This window comes from Ceratocystis lukuohia (genome assembly GCF_044167205.1).
Source record: "Ceratocystis lukuohia strain C4212 chromosome Unknown Supercontig3_pilon, whole genome shotgun sequence".
In the NCBI taxonomy this organism is placed as follows: Eukaryota; Fungi; Ascomycota; class Sordariomycetes; order Microascales; family Ceratocystidaceae; genus Ceratocystis; species Ceratocystis lukuohia.
Window position 1 is genome coordinate 1,491,397 of NW_027263522.1, and position 22,042 is coordinate 1,513,438.

A 22,042-nucleotide genomic window follows, 5' to 3' on the forward strand; every position below is an offset into this window, starting at 1 on the left:
TTTTCAGCTTCTCTGCATATTTCTTTACTAGACATTCTCTTTGTTTCGTTCCGTATTTTCTGGCAACGCGTTTTCTTGCTTTTCCATTGTTATAGTTGTGTGTGTTAGATTTTATGTTAATCAAAATTAAAATCACCATCTCTTCCTGAGCAGACGTCCTCCATTGGTTCCGCCTGGTAGCTTCGCCTCCTCGGCACTTTGACGTCTTATTGCAGCCATGGTTCTTCCAGTAATTCGCGTGCCGTTTTGCGTTCCTCCGGACGCCACTTCAGCCCGGCATACATGAACGCCACAAAATCTTTTCGATCAACGCCACCCAGCATCGGCAGCCGATCTGTCAATGTTTCCGCCTGAGACCCACCTTCATCCAAGCCACACCCCCACTGTTTTGCTACTACCATGCCCTCCGGTGGCGCACCAAGTACCTTGATCATTTGTGCTAATGCCACCGATGGCCTAAAGTGCCCCGCCGCATCATGTCCAGCAAAGAGGTGCCGGCCGGCAACCATCCGCCAAGCTACCAGTACGATGTTCCATATATCGATTGCGAAGCCCCACGGAAGCCCGAGGTGCACTTCAGGCGCGCGGTAGGCGGTAGGCTGAACGAGGTGAGTGAGTGTGTGACCTGTTGGGAGGACACAGGCAGAGCCGAAGTCGGACAAGCAAATTGTGTATCGGGAAAAGGCAGGGGAGGAGGACGGGGGCAAGGATAGACTGCGCGATTGGAAGACTAGATGGGCTGGTAAGCTGCCGCCAAGACGCTTGCGAGGACTCGGCGTGTCAAACTCCCGTGTGACATATGCTGAAAACACGAGTTCTTCAGCGCCGCGTGGAACTCCCAACAGGATATTGCTGGCGCTGATGTCTACAGCACGGCATTATTAGATACTGTCTAACGGCTGCTAAAACTAGAGAGCACTTGCCTGTATGTACTACTCGCGCCTTCTCATGTAAGCCTACTAGTCCTGAGACCACACTCCGAATCGCATGCTTGATCTCCTGCAGCGTGAACCCACCAAACAACTCGCTGTGTGGGGTACGACTGGCACTTTTGAGACGAGCTGCTCTGGCACGCCAGCTCTCCAGCATTGGCTGCTGCACTAACACTCTGTGCACTCCGGCTTCACTGCCAGTGCCGGAACCGCCCTGGGATCTACTGAGTGTGAGGGTGTCAATGGCCCCGCGTAGATGAGCCCGCGCCGGGTCGGCCAGACCTGCTGCACGTAGAAGCTCAAGGGCTACAAGCTCAGCTGATGCTGCAGGTGCTTCATCTCTATTCTCGCTACTAGCTGGCTGGCTAGCACTTAGTGTAAAGATCTTTAGCACGACGTGCTTTCCACTGTACAAATCGCGTGCTAGCCATACGGTGCTTGTCCGTCCGAAACCCAGCTTGCCGAGAACTTGATAGCGGCCGTCCTGGTAGACATCGCCAATGCATACGGGAAAATAAGTGGCTGCTACTCTATTGGGACCACCAAAGAATTCCTCTTCGAGTGGAATATCAGAGCTATCGAGGAAGGGCACACGCTTGGTTGGATGGAAGACAAGAGGGGCTAGGCGGGGAGAAACGGATTTATGGCAGAGAAAACCATGGAGAGAGATGAGGGGGCGGGTCGAAGATATTGAGCTGCGCAAAGGCTTAAGTGGGATACGGGGATTCATAAACGAATACATTGCAGCGACTAATTTGCGGGCGTATTCATACATGATCGATCTCGTTGAAATATGGATTCTCAATATAAACATCTCTATTTCCATTTTCCTGTCTCAAAGCAGAGTCAATCACGTGACCCTATCTGACCTCTACGACTTCCCACACTAGCCCTTCGATTTTGACCTCCGCGCCCAGTCGATGCTCTTCTGGATCTTCATCCGCTGCCCAGCTCGCTGGAAATGCTGTACTTGTACTGCGTGAGTCCCATGCCCAGCCCGCAGCGCCCTCAGCCAACTCTCGCACAAAGCGGCCTGCCACCACCTCGCCATCAGACTCACGTTGGAGCACGCCCTGGAAGTAGTCTCCAATTCTTAGTGCATCGCCGCGTGCCTGTTGGCCAGGCTTAACCTGCAATCGGAGCACTTTCTGAGGCGCTGCCGTACTCTGCGGGGCAGCTTGCCAGATCTCCTTGTACAGCTCCGAAATGCCTGTGGCGGGGTTCAACATCACACCCCACTCAATGTGCTCACCGGTCGGAAGCTCAACGCTATCGCCAGCATCTTCAGCAGGACCGGACCCGGGTAACGCGCGGCTGTCAATGGCATGCACGAAGCGTGTATGGGTGACGTGTGGCATGGCAATGGCGAAGGGCGAGGAGGCATCAGCGTTGGCATAGTCACTATTAAACGCCGTGCCAGAGAATACCCAGTACGATGGGTTGTCTCTGAGGGGAGACCCGTGAATCGCCTTTGGCTTTGGGTAGCGTAGATCGACAAACTTGCCAGAAGGCGCTGTCAACACAAGAGTGTCAGTGTCCTCAGCGGCGGGGGCAGCACTCTAGAATGACGTCAATAGCTACTCGGCCGGGGAGAGGAAAGAAAGTCAAGGCTTACCCAGGCAATGCCACGGCGTACAGAAGCTGTAGCGCTGCCTCCAGATATTTCCTTTCTTTTGTGGGTGGCCATTTTTGCGTAGTTTGTGGGCGATGCTGTCGGGTAGTGACGGGGAAGCTTGGGAGGAACTTGCGGAGCTAAGGTGAGTAATGTATTAACCCTAAGAGAGGGTTACTGTTGGTTGGTTGCTTGTTTTGATACACTACGCAGCTTTTCTACTTTGCCTAAACTTCCAAGCCTCTGATACGTACCTAGCGATCAGGACTCGTCCGCTACGTATAGCTTAGTGAAAATCCATGCTGGGGTCTGCTCCTTTTTGCCTGCTAGTTTGACCTTTTTTACGTGGAGATGCCCGCCCATCTTCATTTCCAAAATGACGCCTCCATTTTCCGTGCGCCAGACTGGCTTGACGATAGCAGCGTTGCCAGTCCCGCTGTCTGACGCAAAGGAAAGTAGCTTGATTTTACTAAGGCTCTTCAGCTCCGCGATCGGCCCGCCTCTCGCCGTCCACTCAATGTCTGTTAACTGTACTCTTGTCACTTTCCCGCTGGGGGAACTGAAATACGTCCATAATGGCCCTAGAACTCTTGACCGACGTGCTGCCTCCTCTGCGGTCCAGCCATCCCAGTCCATGCGTGCATCTTGCTTCCCTAAGCGTGGGGCTTCGCGCAGCTTGTAACCGATAGGTGGTTCCCAGCCCACACTTTGCTGTGGCGCCACGTGCACGCAGGAACGCAGCCCAGAGACAAGCATCTCGGCAGCTACAGGAGCGACCAGATGGTTCAGATCATCAAGCGTGCAATTTTCAGAGACTGGGAGGCCAGGCATGGGTGTTTGCGCGAGCACAAGGCCCCGGTCGAAACTGGTTTCATGGAGTGTCTGGAGCGAGACACCGATGTGGGAGCGGCTTTGAAGGAGAGTGTGATGCAGGGGAGCAGCGCCACGAAAACTACGGTTGTTAGTTGCAAGCAGTTGAGCCGAGATACGGAGTGGGGAATAACTTACTCAGGGAGCATGGATGGGTGTAGGTTCAGACCTCCGTACTTGGCCGCTCGGATTAGGCGCGGGGGGATCAAGAGACCAAAGGACACAGCGACAATGAGATTATAATCAAAGGGTGGCTTTAATGCAGTTTGTTAGGCCAAGAAGAGTTGCAAGCCTAGTATTTTGCTCAACATACCGTCCATCCCGTGTTTGTATCACGCTCGTGTATAGGCAAAGCCAGCTTCTCAGCTAGTGTCTGCAAAGGAACTGATTCAGGTTAGCTAGCTCAGCGGCACGCTAGCAATGGCAAAACTATACTGTCTAATTACCTTCTCTCTTCAGTTTCAATCCTCTGCCGTACAGCTTCCCTGGCCTTACTACAACCTCAATTGCTTCAATCAGCCGGGAATTGGCCTTCTGCTCTGCTACTAGCGCCTCAAGCGATGCGCAACTAAAGCTATCAGATCCATAAAAGAGAATGCGCAGCGGATCCGACTGCTGCTTTGTTGCATAGCGTCTGCTTTGCCGTGCATGGCAGTGCTGTGAGCTAAGATAAGTGTATATTGGGCGTGGAATAGCGGGCAAAGCAGCGCCGCTAAAGCGGCCACTCATTGCTAGCACGCGAAATGCATTCATTTTGGAGAGGGGGATCCAGACATAAAAACGCTAGAAACTGAATGTTGGAAGATGTTAAGTTTTGGGTCGCCTGATGTCCATTGTGCAAAGCTTCTCTATTTTGGAGATGGAGAACGCCGGCTAATAACCGGGTAATCACGGTGTGCGTACTACGTAGCACACGCCCCCTGCCAACATCATTCATCTATTCAAGATGGCTCTCCGTCCCGTGCCATGCAAGAAAACTCGCAATTATTAAACAAACCAACTAAACAATTAAACTATTATCATCCTCTAAAATACAGCATTAAAAACATGGACTAACTCTATTTCTGACTGGCAATTTCGCTCACATCTGACAGACCTAAATACCACACAACCTCCCTTCACGTGCTTCATCGATCTAAGCTTCAGACTTGGTCTTGTCACAAGTCGCTTTCCCTGCTTCCATGCGAGTCTCCCAACGCTTCTTCTGTCTCCTGCTATCAATGGCATCCCTCCACCCCTTGCCCCATTTAACACACGCCAGCAGCCCACCAGCGCTACAGATCAGAAACCCGACGTTGATAGTCGTATACCACCCAACGCCCAGGGCATCAATGGCCGGAAGAACTATTGCCGAGGCAACAGCCGCAAACAAGTAGCGGAAGAGGTAGTTTCCTGCGATTATCTCTGCGCTGCGTGCCTGGTTGACGTCCAGACAGTATGTATTGATAGAAGGGAAGCAAAACAGCTGTGCCACTCCTTGCAGATACAGTGTGATAAGTGCCAGCGGAATGCCGCCAACGTTCTTCTCGACTGACCAGCCGTACACTATGATACACGCAGGCATCGCAATTCCCATGAACGGGATGGCAGAGCGAAGTCGGTCTTCGGGGATGCGCTCGCCACCGCGTTTTTGAATCCACTTCCGCACAGTATAGTCGGCGTATCTCCCGCCTATGAAGCTGCCGGTCAGGTATCCGCAGCCAGGTGCTAGATAGAACAGCCCACCCATCATGGGGCTATCAAGGTTAAAGCGGGGGTTGAGGACATATCGGATAGGCGTTAAAAGTGAGTACATGTTCCAGATCATTGACGCAGCGGCGATGCCGTTGAGGAATAGGTTCGGGTAACGGTATAGCTCAATTACGCGGATGGGATTGATCATAGTCATCAGCGCACGAGCTTTGCGTGAGGCCGGGTATCCGGCTAGATCATCAATCTTCCTGTGTAGAATGGTCTCGGGCATGAGGAAAATGGAACCAGCTAGGGCAACAGCCGCAAGCGCAGACTGTAGCCAAAAGATGACACGCCACGAGGTGTAGGTCACAATGATGCCACCCATAAACGGGCCTAGAGCTGGTCCAATGAGGTTGCCCGATAGGAACCATCCAAGAGCGGTGGCGCGATCTGTAGGACGGTAGATGTCGCTAATGCCAAGTTAGTCTAGGTGTACAACTCGGGAAAGATGGTCCAATTACGTACCCAATGCAGGCTGATCCGACGATAATAAAAGCTGTGCCCCCAAAAGCTGTGGCAATGCGGAAGAAGAAAAAGGCGCCCAAGTTGGGAGCCAATGCCGTCCCTATAGAGCAGGCAAAGAACGAGGCGGCGCAAATAAGGACAATCTACATCATGTCAGTTAGCAAGCTACGAGCAAGCCAGGTGGGCAATTATCAAGGACTTACAGGGCGGCGGCCATAAACGGTGTTTAGTGGGCCCCAGATCACAGGACATATGCCCATGGACAACATGTACATAGCATTGCTTAGACTAATAATAGTCCCGGTAGTATTAAACTCCCTGGCAACCTCGGGCGAAGCGACAAGAACCGATGTGCTCGAGATAGGCGCCAAGAATGAGCAGAACGACAACAAAGCTACGATGATAATCTTGTGTCTTGAAGTGAAGCGATCATAGGCGGAGTCTGGCACTTCAGTATTCGAAATAGCCTCCTCTAGCACAACAGCGACGGCGTCTGGCCCGGCTACGGATGCGTGGGTGGGATGATGACAGAGATCCTCAGACGCTACGCTGTGGGTATCAGGCGTTTCTGTGTGTATCTTGGCAGTGTGAGCCTCTGGAGTCCACTTGGTTTCTTTGTGAAAATCTGACGGTGTGTTGCTGTCGGACTCGTGAGCGGAGGAGTTTGGAGATTTTGGAATGTCCGAGAAAGATGAATTAATAGGCTGGGGTATAGGGGTATTAGGGGGAGCTGAGGCTGGGGGAGGCGGAGACGGCGCCGGGAACGGCTGCCCATGTGTGTGGGGGGACTGATTGGTCGACATGACTTTGTTGTCCACAGTGACAATGGTAGATCAGATTCCGGCAGGAAAGAGACTAAAATAGAGATGAATAATAGCACGGTATATATGGAAGATTCCAAAAAAGGTCCCGCGCAAAGACTGAAGGGCTAATGATATAATGGCAAGAAGCTAAAAATGCAGCCTGGAAAAGAGGATGACAAGTGGGAAGAAAAAAACGAGGAAGAGCCGTTGCTTGTGGGGAAGCGGACTCGGGGGCTCTTAACGGGTTGGAAATGGGAAACTGCAAAGTAGGGGCTTGGGGAATAAAGATGCAATTGCCAAAAGAAAAGAAATAGATTACAGCGGGTTAAGTGCAAGGTGGAAAGAAAGTAGAAAGATTTTGTGGCGTGAAGAAAAAGAAAACGGCAGTTGCTTGAATGATAATGGCTCCATGACTCAAGCTCCTTCCTCGGCCTCAGAGACTCTGGGCCGGGCCGCTTATATATATATCTAGGAGTGCCACTTGGATGCACAGGGCTAGTACTAGCTATACTTTCCTGGCTCTTGACAATACGCAGAGTATATGGAACGGTACATAGGGAAATGGAAAGAGCTACATGATTACAATGGCTACAATGACTACACATGATGGTACTCTCGCACTACATCCATGTCACGGGCGGCTGCTCTCGGCGATGGAAGGCTTTATCGGCTATTCCCTTTTTTTGTGATGGCAAGGCCACAAAAAGGTCAGGGTGCGCATCGGGGCCTGTGGAGCTTAGTGGTCAGTGAAATTGTGGGTTCAACAACACACATGCAACTTGTGCTTTGCTGGCACCCAGCAAAGGACAAAGAAATGGCAATTTACGGTTATCCCATAGCTCATGGGGTGTGTTCAACGGTGGATTGGATATGGACTGTGAAATGCGGAGTGTGACCTCCGAGAAGGAAGCAGGAGAGAGTGGCCATTTCACTTCGGCTTAGCTACCGAGTCACACACACAGCAGTCAAGCTATACTGTACTCGGGTGAGTTTATGTGCCACCCGCCGTTGCACCGCGAGAAGGTTCCATGTTTGCGTGGTTGTGTGATTGTATGTGTCATGTACGCAAATGTGCACTGTCAACATGTGTGGCAGTTTCTTCAGCACACACCCCCCATGGCAGATAAAAAAAAATAGCCTATTGATCCATCCTGAGGCTCAGGAGCCTTGGCAACCAAGAGGCGCAAGGATGCCAACTAATAGACACCAAGAACTAGAGCCCCCGAAGGCTTACTAATTTCATAGCGTCGGCGCACAGCTCCGGCATCGATCTAGGAAGAGGCCACGCCTGGCCAATAGCGAAGGCCTCAAGCCGAATAGGACTAGGGAGTGGAAAAAAAGAAGCCAAGACGACAAAAGAGACACAAAGCTAAAACGGGCCTCTTCGGAAGACCCATCCTGTCTGAAGCCGTTCGGTGGAGATGAGAGGAGACATAAGAAAAGAGGAAGAGGAGGGGAAGACGGAAGCGGGATTGCTGCAGGAGGATGCTGCCCGGTGTAAGTGATGGAAATAGGAGAGAAAAGAGAATAAAGATGAAGTTTTAGTTGATGCTACAAATGGAGGTTCTTCAAGATATACTCATTGAGATGATTTAGCTCAGTGCCATGCGCAAAGATTACCCCTATGTACTATGTACCATCACTGCTCCGGATAAAGTCGCGTTTTTTTTTTCTTGTTTTAGATCGGGCGGTTATGTGTTTGGTCCACTTTTTGTCTTCGCAGAGTACAGACTATCACTTTGCCTGTTACACAACATAACATCACATACCCTTTAAAAGACACAAATAGCTCTGTGTCTCTGGCTAGATGCACAGTCTAGAAGATGTTTCTCACGGCTGGAAAGGTTTCACGCTAAAAGCGCTTACTGACCTGGATGAATGAACGTTAAGGCGGCAAAACTCGATAAAGTTCATCTTGACTAGTTTGGTAGCTAGTATAATTCTAAAAGAAAATAAGAAATAAAATAAAAAATAACACCGTAATATTGCACAACAATTCATCATAGTGTTAGCATACATCTTCTTTTCATATAAATTTAATATTTTATCTTCCTTTTTTTTATTAATTACCAAGGTTTGTGAGCACCAAGGCCTAAAAAAAAGATTAAAAGGTGAAAAGCCCGGCCTTAAAACAGGCCATATTAACATCTCGCACCTCCTACACAGACGCTATGGCCAGGCCAGACAAATCCACTACCTGACCAAAGTTCTCGTGTTTTCCCAGCGGTAATAGCAAAAATAAAGAAGCCTCTCAAGCATTCTACAATGTGCTAGCGACTTTACTAACAGGAAAGCCTTGAAATTGTCCGGGCGACCGAGCTCGGAGTATGGCTCCGAAAGGGCATGATTTCTTTAGCTCAGACTTGGATTCTCAATCTCAACGCTTAATTCCGGCAGTTTCCTACTACTCCCATTCTAGCAAGCCCATTTTACAAATTTCAACTGAGGCCTGCGTTTTATTCATCGTCCATCGCTTGCTTGCTTGAAACTGTAGCCTTCATATCATAGGAAGGGCGTGTGAGTTACGGCAGTGCGACAGTACTGTCCGTCACACTGTCCACACTGTGTAGCCCATCGTCATGTATCACAAATCATAGTTACACAAGCATACGCATGCGCATACGCATGCGCATACGTATATAGCACGGTTGTAAGATCCCCGTTAGTTAAATTTACATATTTATTTATATTGCTTCAAGAGCTGCTATCAACTTGTGCGGCGCTATTATCTGCTGCGGCCCCGGCTTATTCAAAAGTGGCTCGTCATCGTCAACGCTGTCTGCCTGGCTTGGTCTCCGTGTAACCGCAGGTGAAAGTGCAGTAACTACAGCCGGCTCGTCATCGCCCGTAATACAATGTTGGCTAAAGTAGAATGAGTCATCCCAGTACATAGCCCGCGGTCGCTGTGAGTAGCAGGCCGACGGCACGCGACTGCTGAGCGGAGTCAGGTCGTCGGGAGCTTGCTCTGTAGACAGCTTTTCAGTGGAAGTTTGTGACGAGTAGTCAATGTCGTTAAACGTCAAACTGAAGGACTCAAACGCGTCTCGACTAAAAGAGGGCATAGAGAATGGAGACTGAGAGAAAAGAGTCGTAGAATCGAGGTGCCCAGGCCGGGTGGTTTGCTGCCCTGCTAGGCCTACAGGCGGCGCCATGCGAAGGAAGGCGGTTGGGGAGGGAGATTGCGCCGGAGAAAATGAGCGAGATCTCTCCACCGGGGGTTGTTTAAGGTCAACGTAGAACGGCAACGTTGGGGGTTGCTTCCTCGGCTGTTGCCGGCAATATGAGTTGTACTTGTATAAAGAAGTCGACAAGATGATTATGAGGCCGCATGAGAGTGCCGCAGCAAGAATATATTCGAGATTCAAAGCCATGGTATGGTGTTGTGTGTTTGTGGAGTAACATAGACTGGGTGTGTGGTCATCTGGCAGAGTGCATGCACCTATCGCGGAGATGGGCAACAAGAGTCAGATATATACTTGTAAAGGCCTTCCTCTCTACATCTTCCGCCTGCCATCTTTTAACAAAACTGTATGCATGGTCTAACAGCCTGTCCATAACAGGCACAATCTGCGCCATCGACCGCTTCAGCTGGTGTGAGTGCCGTAGCGAGAAGCAGAAAGTGAAATGCTTGCTTCGCCTGTGCGCTGGCCTTTACAAAACAGACAGGGCCGGGGCAGATAGGCCTTCAAACATGCACATAGATCAAAAGACAGATTGATCGTCTACCAGGGCTGCGCCAGGGCCCTATGGAAATCCCACATCATTTTCCATAAGGGGTGAAGAAGAATCTGAGTGTCAGCGGGGCGAGAAGAATCCAACGTTGCAGCCCTCCAGGCGACTAAGCGCAGCTTAAAGTAAGAAAGAAAGGAACCTGCGGTGGGAAGACTCGGACTAATAGCTCGAGTCCAGCCCCAACCCTTTCCTCTTTTCTCTAGTTCGTCTAAAGCCTGGTAAACAAATGGCCCTTTGGCCCTGACTCGCTAATTTTGCCGATCGCTTTGCTATTTCTTCCCGTCCTCAGCTGCAACGGCATAAAAGTCCAGACATGGCTATCCACCAACCAAGAGGTGGCAGGCTGTTGAAGAGAATGGCAGAGCAAGGAAGAGGCCCTAGCACTGCTACGTCTCCCCTAACCTCTCTCCCCATCCATTGTTAGCCATTTTACATTTACGTCCTGCCTTGCTTTCTTACGCCGCAATAGTATGTGCTTATGATCGGCAGCCGGAGTCAAAAGCGTTGCAGGGATGTCTCCCCTCCCCATTGTCCTAAAGTGACGGCTCAGGGGAGCCAAAACAGAAAAGGGTAATATGTCAAACCCTATCAAAGCAGGCAAAGGAGCAAAAGGGCCTTGGCCAGCCACACGCAAGCCTCTCTTTTGACGGCCGCCTTCGTCCCATATGCAGCAAGACAGTCAAGTTCAAGACCTTGATATAGGGGCTGTAGTATTACCTAGGGTTTACAGGCTTGCAAGGGTTAATACGGCGTGTAACAACAGAACTTGTTGTGTGGATAAGATATAAATTAGCCCCACTCTTTTGATAACTCGACTATGTTGTTTGTGAGAGGTCGCCATTCTGTGGGTCCTCGAGACCAGTGTGGAGTTACATGATTGGTCAGCTGACAAACTCTGCACAAGAATCCTTCTGTTGTTACTACCCCGCCCTTTTACTATTTAGAATCAAGATAGATAGATAGAATGAACACACATATTTGAATTTACATTATTAGAGACCTGGATAATACATGTTGGGATAACGGTTGGTCGATCTCAAGTCGTAAGAAATGCTTGGCTCGTCCCAGCAATGAAGCTTTTTTCTTTACTTGCTTGTACAAGACTAGACAAGCTCTCCTATTATGTCAAACCCTGCCCCACTCGGAAACCCTAGAGATCCTGCTGGATTCTGGTGACATGAGACTATCTTCAACAGTAACTCTTCTTATCTTGATACATAGAGCTTTGGTTTCTAACCTACAACCGTTTTGCTTTCGTGTACTAGGCTTGCTATTTCTCTTTATATTTTCGATCCCATATTTCACAATCATAATAATTCTTCACATAATGGCGCCTCTTAAAATGAAAATTGCTGGTATGGCACTCGAAATCCCCACGGAGCCACTCACGCCCACCGCCTTTGCGCCCTTCGGTGAAGTCCTGCAGAACCCGTTGCCAGACCTCGTGCCGGGTACGAGAGCGGCTTCTGAGGCGTTTGTAGCATCTTCTCCTCTGCCGTTTGAGGCCGTCCAGGCGAACCAGGGCTCGGCTATCAAGTACCAGCATATCTCGCGTCCGTTGAACTTGTATGCGCAGGCGCCAAGCAGGAAGCCAGCGGAGGCGGTAGTAAATATGTTTGTGTGCGCTGCACGGGCGCTGTCGCCGGCATCGCCATGCCCATCCTCTTCTTCTTTTGATTCTTCCTCAAGCTCCTTTTTCGCAGTCAAGATCCTCGAGCGTCACCCCTACACCACACAAACCTTTACCCCCCTTAGCTCAACCCACCTTAAAGCTCCTGCGCGCTTCCTTATCATCGTTGCACCTTCTCTTCCCAGCGGCTCTCATCTGCTGGATGCCGACCTTCCGGTACCCCACACTCCTCCTCTAGGCCATTTCTGGACACTTCCTGGCCGTGGACTGCCAGATCTACGCAAACTCCGCGCGTTCATCGCAACGGATAGCCAGGCAGTAACATATGGTGCGGGAACCTGGCATGCGCCAATGGTGGCCTTGGGTGAGCCGGGATCGGCGATTAGTTTTGTGGTCACGCAGTTTGCTAATGGTGTCAATGAAGAGGATTGCCAAGAGGTCAAGTTCGAAACGGTCTCTGGAGAGGGCGTCTGTGTTGTGGTTGGTAACGAGGAGGCAAGAGAAGGACTAAGAAAGCAGCCAAGTTTAGCTAATGGTCAAGCAGACGCCAATATACAAAGCTCAACCAATGCATGAACATACTTGCAGCCACTACCAGGGAAACATCCCACGCTACATTAGCATTGTTTTCCTTCTCATCACGTCTACTGGTTAGGCGCCTGCGCTCCTCAACCGGACAGAGAGACAGTCTAGCATAATAAATTAAGCGCTCGAAACTATTTTAACGAGCCTTTTATTTCGCTAATGAGCCTAGTTGCTTGGCTCCTACTACGGTATCACGATTAAAACGATGGATACGAAAACGATAACTAGGGGGTAATAGTATCAAATGGACTGCGTTGCTCTTATCATGGCTGAACAACAGCAGGCTAGTCAGTATAAGCCGAGTATACGAGAGAAGCCGTATCTAATGCGTAGTGTGATCTCTGTGATCCTCGTAGATGTTAGATACATTCAAGTTTAAGCCGGATCTAATTATTTCAACGGAATGGTATATGATACTGCATTTCTGCGCCTATATGGATTCATGAACCGTGTCCTAAGCTTTGACACCTGCTAGAGCTCAGCTAAATGGCTATACATGACGATGTAGATCCGCGCAAAGTCAAGTCCTAATAAATGCGCCCTGATGCTCCGTCCAATGTTTGGTCTGGGACCGCCTAACTCAAGCCCTCAGGGCGGCCTATGCTTGGTAGTAGCGCTAACGCGCTTGCGAAATATCTCTTTCCCTTCATTCCAATAGCATTGCCTCAAACCTAGACCACGAAGCTACGCTTCATCTCAATGCTGCTTATGGTATTCCTCTCTTATCAGTTCACTTACGGTCACTAGACATTGATCCAAGTGTGTGCGCATAGATCAATAACCAATGCCTCCTAAACTGCAGCTACTGCCTTGAGTCCTTTCTTGTAGATAGTAACAGTAGGCTCTGCATCAAAGCTGGCCAGCTAATTCCCTTCGCAAAACCAATGAGACCTTAAAAACCTTTGTAGTGCCCCGTCCATAGTTGGCTCTGTCTTCACCCTACATCACGACACATTCTGTCTTCTGTGCCTTTTCTCGTCGAGACTCTCTCCGCGCGCCTTCCATCATCCTCGTAACCCATTCTTCAGTCTATCGCTCAATATGCGGGCACCGTCTTGGCTATCCTTTGGCCTGGGGCTGTCGTGCTTCCGGGACTGTAACCCTGGCTCTTCTAGCAACAATCAGCCTACCCGGACTACTGGAATTGAAACGACCGAGGCGTTTGCACTTCCCCAGACCACTGCATTTCAAGCTTCCGATGATTTAGTGGCTTCTATACTTGAGGCCCCGTCTCTCTAGAATTCCATGGTTATACCGATGTTGACCTCCATGGTGGTATCATTGGTATCTACACCGAGCGCTACAGCCAAAAAAGCCAGCCAGTTCTCGAGCTTTATATTGACGCTGAAACTCAAGTCCTTGCCATTTTCGAAAACAACTTGCTGATTGAAGAAGGCGAGACTTACAATCTGCAGCTCTACGAAATTATTCAAGCTCTTTGTCTTAAACGGAACATAGATATCAGAAAAATCAAATGGGCTGCTATAGGTATTGATGAACCCTACGCTCTCACGACCATTAGAGATTATCGCAGAAACAATGGCCTTGGGCCTGAGCAAGATATCAAAATTGCGCCCGCCGATCAGAGCTGGCGCACGTTTTCTCCTACCCACTACTACAAATCTGCATCCCAAATAGTGCCTGGCGCCCGGGTTGACCGTTTAATTGTCGCAAGTCAAAAACCTGTGGACACCGAGGTAGACCAACAGGCTGTAATTCCCGAAATCATGGCGTTGTCTTTCAAAATGCTTCCAACTGGCGATAGCGCTGCTATTGACTCTATTGATGAGCGTGCAGCTGAACTTATCGCTGAGGATAATCTCAAGGCTGGCTTACAGACCGCAAATTTAGCTTTCAACGCTTATATGAAGGAGATTTGGAAGACTTTCGAAGAGCTTGAAATGAACGCTTCATAACAACCTTCCAAGCCTACTTCAAACCCCGCCCCGGGGCCCGCCTGAAAGACTACCTCGGAACGTAGTTGAAGGGGCAATACCGGTTCCGATATACGGGTATAGCATCTTGGCGAGCTAGGATTCGTGGGTTTGTGAAAAACCCCCGACACCATGCCAAGCCTCCCAAACAGCCACAAGTTGTCAGTAACCTTAGTCAGGGTTACCAAGATTGCTGACCCTGATCCAGTTCACCCAAACGTGAGGTTATATGAAATGGGGAAAGTAGATGAATATGCGATACCAGGAAATGGAAGGCTATAGCATTGGGGTCGCAATACTATACTGGCTTGTCGCCCGGCCAGTGAGAAGTATTAGGATTACGGGCTAGGCATGCAGGCGAAGTCGCAGCTGATAGGCCTTCACTCACCCAAAGAAAGCGTCAACGACATTAAAGGACGCGTTGTGCTACTATCAAACGATTATGATCCTAATAGGGGAAAGCCACTAAACTGCTCTTCTCAGTTGGTCAAAGTTGCAGGATGAAAGCAGAGCGCATCTGAGTATAGTATAGATCTATCAGCAGCCACGATGGCTCTGATCCTGCTGGTTCAAAAGTCACAGGGCTCGAACAGCTGAGTGGGCGGTATCTCCTATACGTAGACATATCCAACGGAGCGCTCAGAATAACGTTGCTGTCAAAGTTGCACAGAGATAGTGGGAACACTAGAAAGTAGCTAGACAACATGTAAAAGATCCCAACATGAAAATGTTGCCACTTTTCATGCACCCATGTCTTGTCGACTTCGCTTAAGAGTCCTTTCAGGCTTCTTGAGGCATTGTGGGGGTCCTTTGCCACCATGTTAGCTGTTGCATGACTCTCTAGACGCCCCCATACTCTCATCAATCATACAGATGTTGGTGCATAGGCCGAGGCCGCAGAAGGCCAGCGCGACCAGGGATTCAGCATTCTGGTGTCTGCGGCAAGCCTGGCCATAATAATGCAAGGACATGTCAGGTAGTAATTGAGATATCCGGGCAAGAGGATAGTCAGCGGATAATCTGGATTCATTAAATAATTTTTGTGTTTTTATTGCGATTTTTATCTTGAAGGTATAAAAAAGTGCGAAGCATGCTTTGTAGTGATGCGTAGTCTCAGCCACACTGTGGCACTGCCACGTGACCGACACACATCACATATTTATATCTAGTTCTAGGATTCTCTGTAGATAGATTAAAGCGAATATGTTCTCTATGCAAAATCGTCACAACATGCTTGCTCATCTTTACTAGGCAATTGTTTCTACTATCACCATTCCTGCAATTTGTTCTAGAGACCCCTTTGGCCCACAGTAAGGCCCTGCTACTGTATACCTATCCCTGGCCTAGAACGCCGCCAAGGGGCCAGAGATGTAGTGCCACCTGCTGATCTTGTGGTGTATCTACAGCGGTTACTACAAGAAACTTTATGTTACAGGAGGCGCAAATACCCCCTACGTCAGTCAGCTATAGCGACAAGTTTAAGATTTTGTATACGAAAATGAGCTCTCAGGTGAAGACTACCTACCCTTGGCTTTTCAACTCCTTCAGCAGGCCTGTAGTATGTTCTATGCTGAGTACAGTGAGCGGTATTGAAACTCAACTAGCTTGTAGGGATGTACGACGACAGTTGTGCTAGAAGACACGCTTGAGAAGAATATTATGCAGTTCTTTCAAAGATCCTGGTATATGAAATGAGCAGCGTGTGCCTCACCACCGCAACCAGGCTATCACTGTGCTCGATTGACAAGTGAACAGGATAGTGCAAGCAATCCGGAAAGGCTGTGCACGATGTAGAGCAGTGCAATGCTCGAGAAAGCTATGTGCAATGCATGAGCTCCATGGTACAACCGCTGCCCTGCAAAGAAATATGGGAAAAATGATAGAGCAACAGATCCGCGAGATACCCGCTGATAGCATTGCACTTGAATTGCATGGGCCCTTTTTGAAAGCAATCGCCCCCTATCGTTGTTTTTATGCGTCCCGTGATGCGTCCCACGCCTCTAGCTGGGCGAAATCCACGGTGCATATTATGTATTGGTTCATTGGCTGGCAGCCATGCATGCATATCTGAAGGTCACAACTGAAGCGACAAGATGTTATTGGTCCAACAAACACCCAACCCAGCCTTGGGCGCCAACTCAGTTCTCCTCGCTTCTGGCATCAAGAACTCTCCTGTACTGACCAAAAACTCGAAACTTCGACAGATTCATTATCCAAGTTTAACATTTGTTTGCTATTGCCATACACGCTCCTTGAGAATCAGAAAGATGGGACTTCGCAGCATATTCAAACGTCGCTTCCGAAAGGGAAAGGCGCCTATTCGAAGTTCAAGCCAAGCTACATCAACCACCCCCTCCTCGTCGGTTCCAGTACAGCATGCACTTGGAACAGCTGGATCGCCATCACTAGTTACGATCTCCCCACCGCCAGCCAAGTCCGAGTCAGTGCCATTGCATACTCTGCAAAAGAAGATTTGGGATAATGCGTACCAAGGCTTAAAATCATAAGAGCCAAAGTTGGTGGAAGCGTTCGAATCGATTATTCTCTCCGAACCCCAGCTCGACGATGATAGCGCTGAATCTACTGACCGAACCGAAGGCAAGGCGACAGCGAAGCCGACGGTCACACCGCATCAAATGAGAAAGTTTGTTGAGAGGGGGATCGAACGAACGAAGAAAGAGGCTTCTGTTAAGCAAGAACTTGATCGTGGTTTGCAAGCAGTCCAGGCTGTCATGGGAATCGTGGATACCGCTATTCGCGCCGCCCCAGAAGCCGCTGTGATATGGGCAACCGTTTGCCTTGGGATAGAGGTATGTCATTTACCCATGTAAAAGAACATAAAGCGTTCCGTTCTTGGCTAACATCAAGCAGGTTTTGAAAAATCCCATCACCGAAGCGCTGGAAAATCGCCAAGGAATCCAGTATGTTCTAGGCAGAATAGAATGGTATTGGAACTTGACCAGCTTGCTGCTTGACGAAAACAAGAAAAATACAGCCGCGACTGTCCTACGAGACGCGCTGGAGGAGAGCATCACACAGCTCTTTCAACAGCTCCTTTCGTATCAGATTAGAAGCATCTGTCTCTACCGTCGCAATAAGGTCGTTGGCTTTATAAGGGATGTGTTTTTGATCGACGACTGGGCAGGCCAGGTCAATGGCATCAAGGAAGCCGAAAAGGCTGTGCAGCATGATATAGAGCAGTACAACACCCAAGAGAGCCAACAGCAAATGCAAAAGCTCAACGATTCAACAGCTGCTATGCAAGCCAACGTGGCAAACATCCATACAGCGGTACAGAGCCTAGCAGAACAACAAGCAAAGGCGCGAGAAGACGACAAGAACAATGAATGTCTTCGGGTCCTTTGTGTAACTGACCCTCGCATGGACAAGAAGAATATCGAAAATAAAAAAGGCGGCTTACTGAGGGACTCCTACAAATGGATTCTCGAGCACCAGGGCTTCAAGAAGTTCAAAAACGAAGCAGACAGCCGAATTCTTTGGATCAAGGGGGATCCCGGCAAGGGCAAGACAATGCTTCTTTGCGGCATCATAAATGAGTTGGAGGAAGACCAATCAACGTCACCTTGCTATTTCTTTTGCCAAGACACCGGTGGTAGTCGGCTAAATACAGCCACATCTGTGCTACGCGGCCTAGTTTATCACCTTACACAACTTAAACCACGACTTATCAAGCATGTGCGAAAAGTGTACGATTGCATGGGGAATAAGCTATTCGAAAATGAAAATACTTGGTATCATATCAGCCAGATAGCAACTGCTATGCTGGAGGATCCAAGCATGAAGAATGCCATTTTAATCGTCGATGCCTTGGATGAGTGCGTTGTGGACCAGAAGCTCTTGCTTGACTTTATCACCGGGTCCTCGGCTGTCAAATGGATCGTATCAAGCCGGAATCGACCGAAAATTGAGGAAAGTCTAAATGACGCCACGCAAAAAGTTAAGATACACCTTGAAATAAACCAGAGTTCAGTCTCTTTGGCAGTCGACTTCTTCATGAAGTACAAGGTGGATCAGCTTGTGGTGAAGAAGAAATATGATGACAAGGTGAAGATGGATGTTTTGGAACACTTGCAATCAAATGCTAATGGCACTTTCCTGTGGGTGGCCCTGGTTTGCCAAGAGCTTTCAAACTCGGCAAGATGGGAGGCCCCAGCTAAGCTAAAGTCGTTTCCACCTGGGCTTGATGCTTTGTACAGACGAATGCTGGATGAGATCTCCAAGTCGTCGAATGCTCAACTCTACAAGGAAATCATTGCTAAAGTTCTCATTGCCTACCGACCGATCACGTTAGACGAACTGCGTGTCCTTGTCAAAGCTCTAGAGGACTTCAACAGAGAGGACATAGAAGGTGTCATTGCCTCATGTGGATCGCTTTTTACAGTTCATGACAATGTTGTCTCTTTTGTACACCAGTCAGCAAAAGACTATTTCCTGGGTGAAGCCTTAGGCCAGGTACTGCCTTTTGGCATCTCGCATCAACATCAGGTGGTCCTCGTACGATCGCTGGAACTGCTTCACCAAACATTAAAACGCGATATTTACAACCTGCAGGCCCCGGGATGTCTTATAAGTGAGATTTCAGCGGCTCCTGATCCTGACCCATTGGCTGGTATTCAATATTCTTGCATATTTTGGGTTGACCATCTTCATGACTCATCTGCAAATGTTATAGCCAGTGAAAACGATAAAATACTGGCCTTCTTCAAAGAAAAGTATCTTCAGTGGTTGGAGGCTCTCAGTCTGATGGGTAACATCTATACTGGAGTGCGAGCAATTGGAAAATTAGGAACCTGTCTGGTAAGTGGTTCTGCAAGGAGTGAATATATTTTGAAAGGAGCAATTTTTAACAATTAACAGCAGGGAAAAGCATCAACGGAGCTTCAAGACATCGTCAAAGATGCTAGCCGGTTTCTCTTATCCAATACAGGGAGGATTGAAACTGCCCCGATGCAGGTTTACGCATCAGCACTTGTCTTTAGCCCTACCAACAGCATAATAAGGCGGATATTTACACATGAAGAACCAGACTGGATTAAGATAAAGCCAAGGGTTGAAGCTGATTGGGATGCTTGCCTACAGACTCTTGAGGGCCATGTTTCCAGTGTGTTATCAGTTGTGTTCTCATATGATGGACAGCGACTGGCATCAGGGTCTTATGACAAGACAGTCAAGATCTGGGATGCGACTTCTGGTGCGTGTCTGCAGACTCTTACGGACTATGGCAGAATGGTGACACCGGAGGTATTCTCAAATAATGAACAGCGGATAGCATCAGAGCCATCAGCTAGCAAATCTCCTTTGTTTCACTCTAAATCCTACACATTCGGTGGCGGTCAAGATAGTTCATGGATTATGGAGAATCGGCAAAGGGTGCTTTGGATGCCACCATCGTATCGGCCTATCGCATCCGCAGCATCCCACGCAAAACTAGGACTGGCTACTGCATCTGGTCGTATCATACTCATGGGCTTTGAATCTGGTGGCTATCCTAAGGAACCTAGTATAAAGTGAAGTGCTTCTAGGCTAGACAGTGGCTTTACATGGAGAGTGCTGCCCTAAATTAAATTGTCCTTCAAAATAATACTATTCCTTTAGAATTTTCTCACTCTTGATGCATAGTTGACGGTTGTCTTACACAAAAACCTGATGGTTAAGTCTACTTTGTAATAAATTATAGTTAGTCAAACAATAGCATTCATCCCACTCATAACCCAAGCAAATTGGCATTAGAGTCTGTGATAGCCCATTAGCTTTTAAGCTTGGCTTAGGCTTAATAAGAGCACGATACGCAACATTGTTTATTCAAGCTTTCAAATAAGGGCATAAAAGTGCAGACCCAAGGCCGGCAAGCCCTCACTTTTATACAAACACAAGTAGTAACCGATACCATATATTCTATTATTTGCTTGTTTTTTTGTATTATTTAACGTCTACCTACTGGTTTTCCACAGCAATACGACGGCATGTTCTGGACTGAAAAGGTGCTAGAAGATGTCGTCCTCCGACAGTCACCAGTTGCAAGTGTACGTCTTCTTTAAACTACTCCTTTGGCTTTTTAGGGTCTGGCTTTGCGGCCAGGCATCTTCTCCGCTAGACGTTGCCCAAAGGCTTTCCTGCTGGGTATGTTTCCAGGATTGATCCTGGTGTTTTTGGCTTGTGACGTCCTACCTATATAGTAGTCTAGTCTAAGAGGCTGACGGCTATATATTTCATTACATACTAGGTACTTCGAACGTTATAAAAGCCATGACCTGGATTAAAATCTACACTTGTCTTCTAGTCAACTACAATCTCTTTTTAGGTCTCAGCCTTGGATAGCAAAACTTGATTGATTGATTGTACTATTTAACGTCTACCTACAGGTATTTCACCGTAATACGACGGCATGTTCCGGACGGGAGCGCCTCCCGGGCGGTCAGCAGTGACAGGAGCGCTGGATAGCAAAACGTTAAGGTCTAACTAAATAGCACCAACTACCAAAAGTAAACTCGGCCTTGAGTTCATCTGGATGATTCGCTGATAGATCCGCTGTAATCGCACAGCCAAAAAGTGAATACTCCGACAACGACAGGATTCGAACCTGTGAGGGCGAACCCATATGATTTCTAGTCATACCCTTTAACCACTCAGGCACGTTGCCGATTGACAATTCTTGTGCTGGTTAAAGTGATATTTATACTCTTGGGGCTATCCGGGGCCCACTTTCGGAGGCCAAAGCTTCGGGGACGTCCGAGTTTTCCAAGGCCTGTTTTCTGTACTTCTACCACCCGTTTCCACGTGGTCTCGAGCTACGACAGCGCCGTATCCGTAAGGCCTACATGAAGACACTCTTCTGCTGCTAGGCGCGGTTACCCATCTTCAAAGCAAGAAGTAAAAAGAAAAAAGAAGATAGAGAAAAGGTAGTGAAGTCGAAAGAGCTAATGTGCGTTCGATCCAACTTGCCCTCCCGGCCTTAACCTTTTATCCTCCGTTTGTCTTCAAGTAACTTGGTGGCGGCGTTTCCCATCCATAGTTTCTTTTTCTTTCTCCATGTCTACTCGAGCGTCTCTTTCTTGTCCTCACCGCAGGCGGGGCATTGCAAAGCAGCCGAGTGGTGCTGGAGCCGTCGATGGTATTTCTTGAAGCCCCATGACCTAACACTGCTGCTAATATGACCCCCTATGGCTTTGCCAGGCTTTTTCGACAATTTAAGTCTTTCTTTTTTAGGGAATTCCAAGTGCTTGTTAGAGTCATGATCCTTGATGTCTCTTCTATTGTAGAACCACTCTTGACCCTTGACCTCGTCTCTCCCGGGATTGGAGTGACCTGAGATTGGCTGTTCTCTGGCAGACTTGTTTCTTTTTGTCTCTGTACTCTTGGTTCCATCGCTTATACCCCGACTGGGAAACCTTCCTCGTCAGCACAACCTATTTAGATGCAACCTAGATCACCATGGTGACGTGTTGAGTCATTTTTCCAGCCTGTGTGGCGTGAGATTGGGATCTCTCATTTCCAGTTTTCAGACCATGAACACTGCAACCTCTTGGCAAAGCCCTTGGGGCCTCTTGAGGGCCGTATCAGCCAAGTCCCTCGTTTCTGTTTTAAGTCTGGCTGTACATCTAGGCTATGCGTCTAGCATCATCAGCCTATGATTGCTTCCGACTTCCAAGTCACCTCCACACTGATAGTTTGTCACCTTCTCCCAGCAGTCCGCAGACACTAGGGCCAAGTCTATTACGTTGCCC

The 22,042-nt window shown here is 48.6% G+C and overlaps 6 protein-coding genes across 6 annotated transcripts; 2 read left to right on the forward strand and 4 right to left on the reverse strand.

Moving 5' to 3' along the window:
- Window positions 1–206: 206 nt before the first annotated feature.
- Window positions 207–1,707, reverse strand: HOO65_030406 (CMGC/SRPK protein kinase; the record flags this gene model as incomplete). The annotated part of the gene is made up of 2 exons (XM_071002163.1): window positions 207–865; window positions 1,017–1,707. The coding sequence occupies 2 exons, from the start codon at window positions 1,705–1,707 to the stop codon at window positions 207–209; spliced, it is 1,350 nt and encodes a 449-aa protein (XP_070860085.1).
- Window positions 1,708–1,792: 85 nt separating this feature from the next.
- Window positions 1,793–2,619, reverse strand: HOO65_030407 (uncharacterized protein; the record flags this gene model as incomplete). Its single annotated transcript, XM_071002358.1, has 2 exons — window positions 1,793–2,491; window positions 2,548–2,619. The coding sequence occupies 2 exons, from the start codon at window positions 2,617–2,619 to the stop codon at window positions 1,793–1,795; spliced, it is 771 nt and encodes a 256-aa protein (XP_070860086.1).
- A 186-nt stretch (window positions 2,620–2,805) lies between these two features.
- On the reverse strand, window positions 2,806–4,167 carry HOO65_030408 (formyl transferase; the record flags this gene model as incomplete). The annotated part of the gene is made up of 4 exons (XM_071002209.1): window positions 2,806–3,496; window positions 3,553–3,668; window positions 3,728–3,798; window positions 3,861–4,167. The coding sequence occupies 4 exons, from the start codon at window positions 4,165–4,167 to the stop codon at window positions 2,806–2,808; spliced, it is 1,185 nt and encodes a 394-aa protein (XP_070860087.1).
- A 382-nt stretch (window positions 4,168–4,549) lies between these two features.
- Window positions 4,550–6,416, reverse strand: HOO65_030409 (uncharacterized protein; the record flags this gene model as incomplete). Its single annotated transcript, XM_071002049.1, has 3 exons — window positions 4,550–5,558; window positions 5,614–5,756; window positions 5,817–6,416. 3 exons carry the CDS (start codon window positions 6,414–6,416, stop codon window positions 4,550–4,552), a joined length of 1,752 nt encoding a protein of 583 aa, XP_070860088.1.
- Window positions 6,417–11,475: 5,059 nt separating this feature from the next.
- On the forward strand, window positions 11,476–14,279 carry HOO65_030410 (ureidoglycolate hydrolase; the record flags this gene model as incomplete). Its single annotated transcript, XM_071001876.1, has 2 exons — window positions 11,476–12,262; window positions 13,603–14,279. The coding sequence occupies 2 exons, from the start codon at window positions 11,476–11,478 to the stop codon at window positions 14,277–14,279; spliced, it is 1,464 nt and encodes a 487-aa protein (XP_070860089.1).
- A 2,111-nt stretch (window positions 14,280–16,390) lies between these two features.
- HOO65_030411 (Vegetative incompatibility protein HET-E-1) lies at window positions 16,391–19,829 on the forward strand (the record flags this gene model as incomplete). The annotated part of the gene is made up of 6 exons (XM_071001815.1): window positions 16,391–16,525; window positions 16,579–16,737; window positions 16,856–17,107; window positions 17,169–17,218; window positions 17,261–19,115; window positions 19,176–19,829. 6 exons carry the CDS (start codon window positions 16,391–16,393, stop codon window positions 19,827–19,829), a joined length of 3,105 nt encoding a protein of 1,034 aa, XP_070860090.1.
- Between the last annotated feature and the right edge of the window lie 2,213 nt (window positions 19,830–22,042).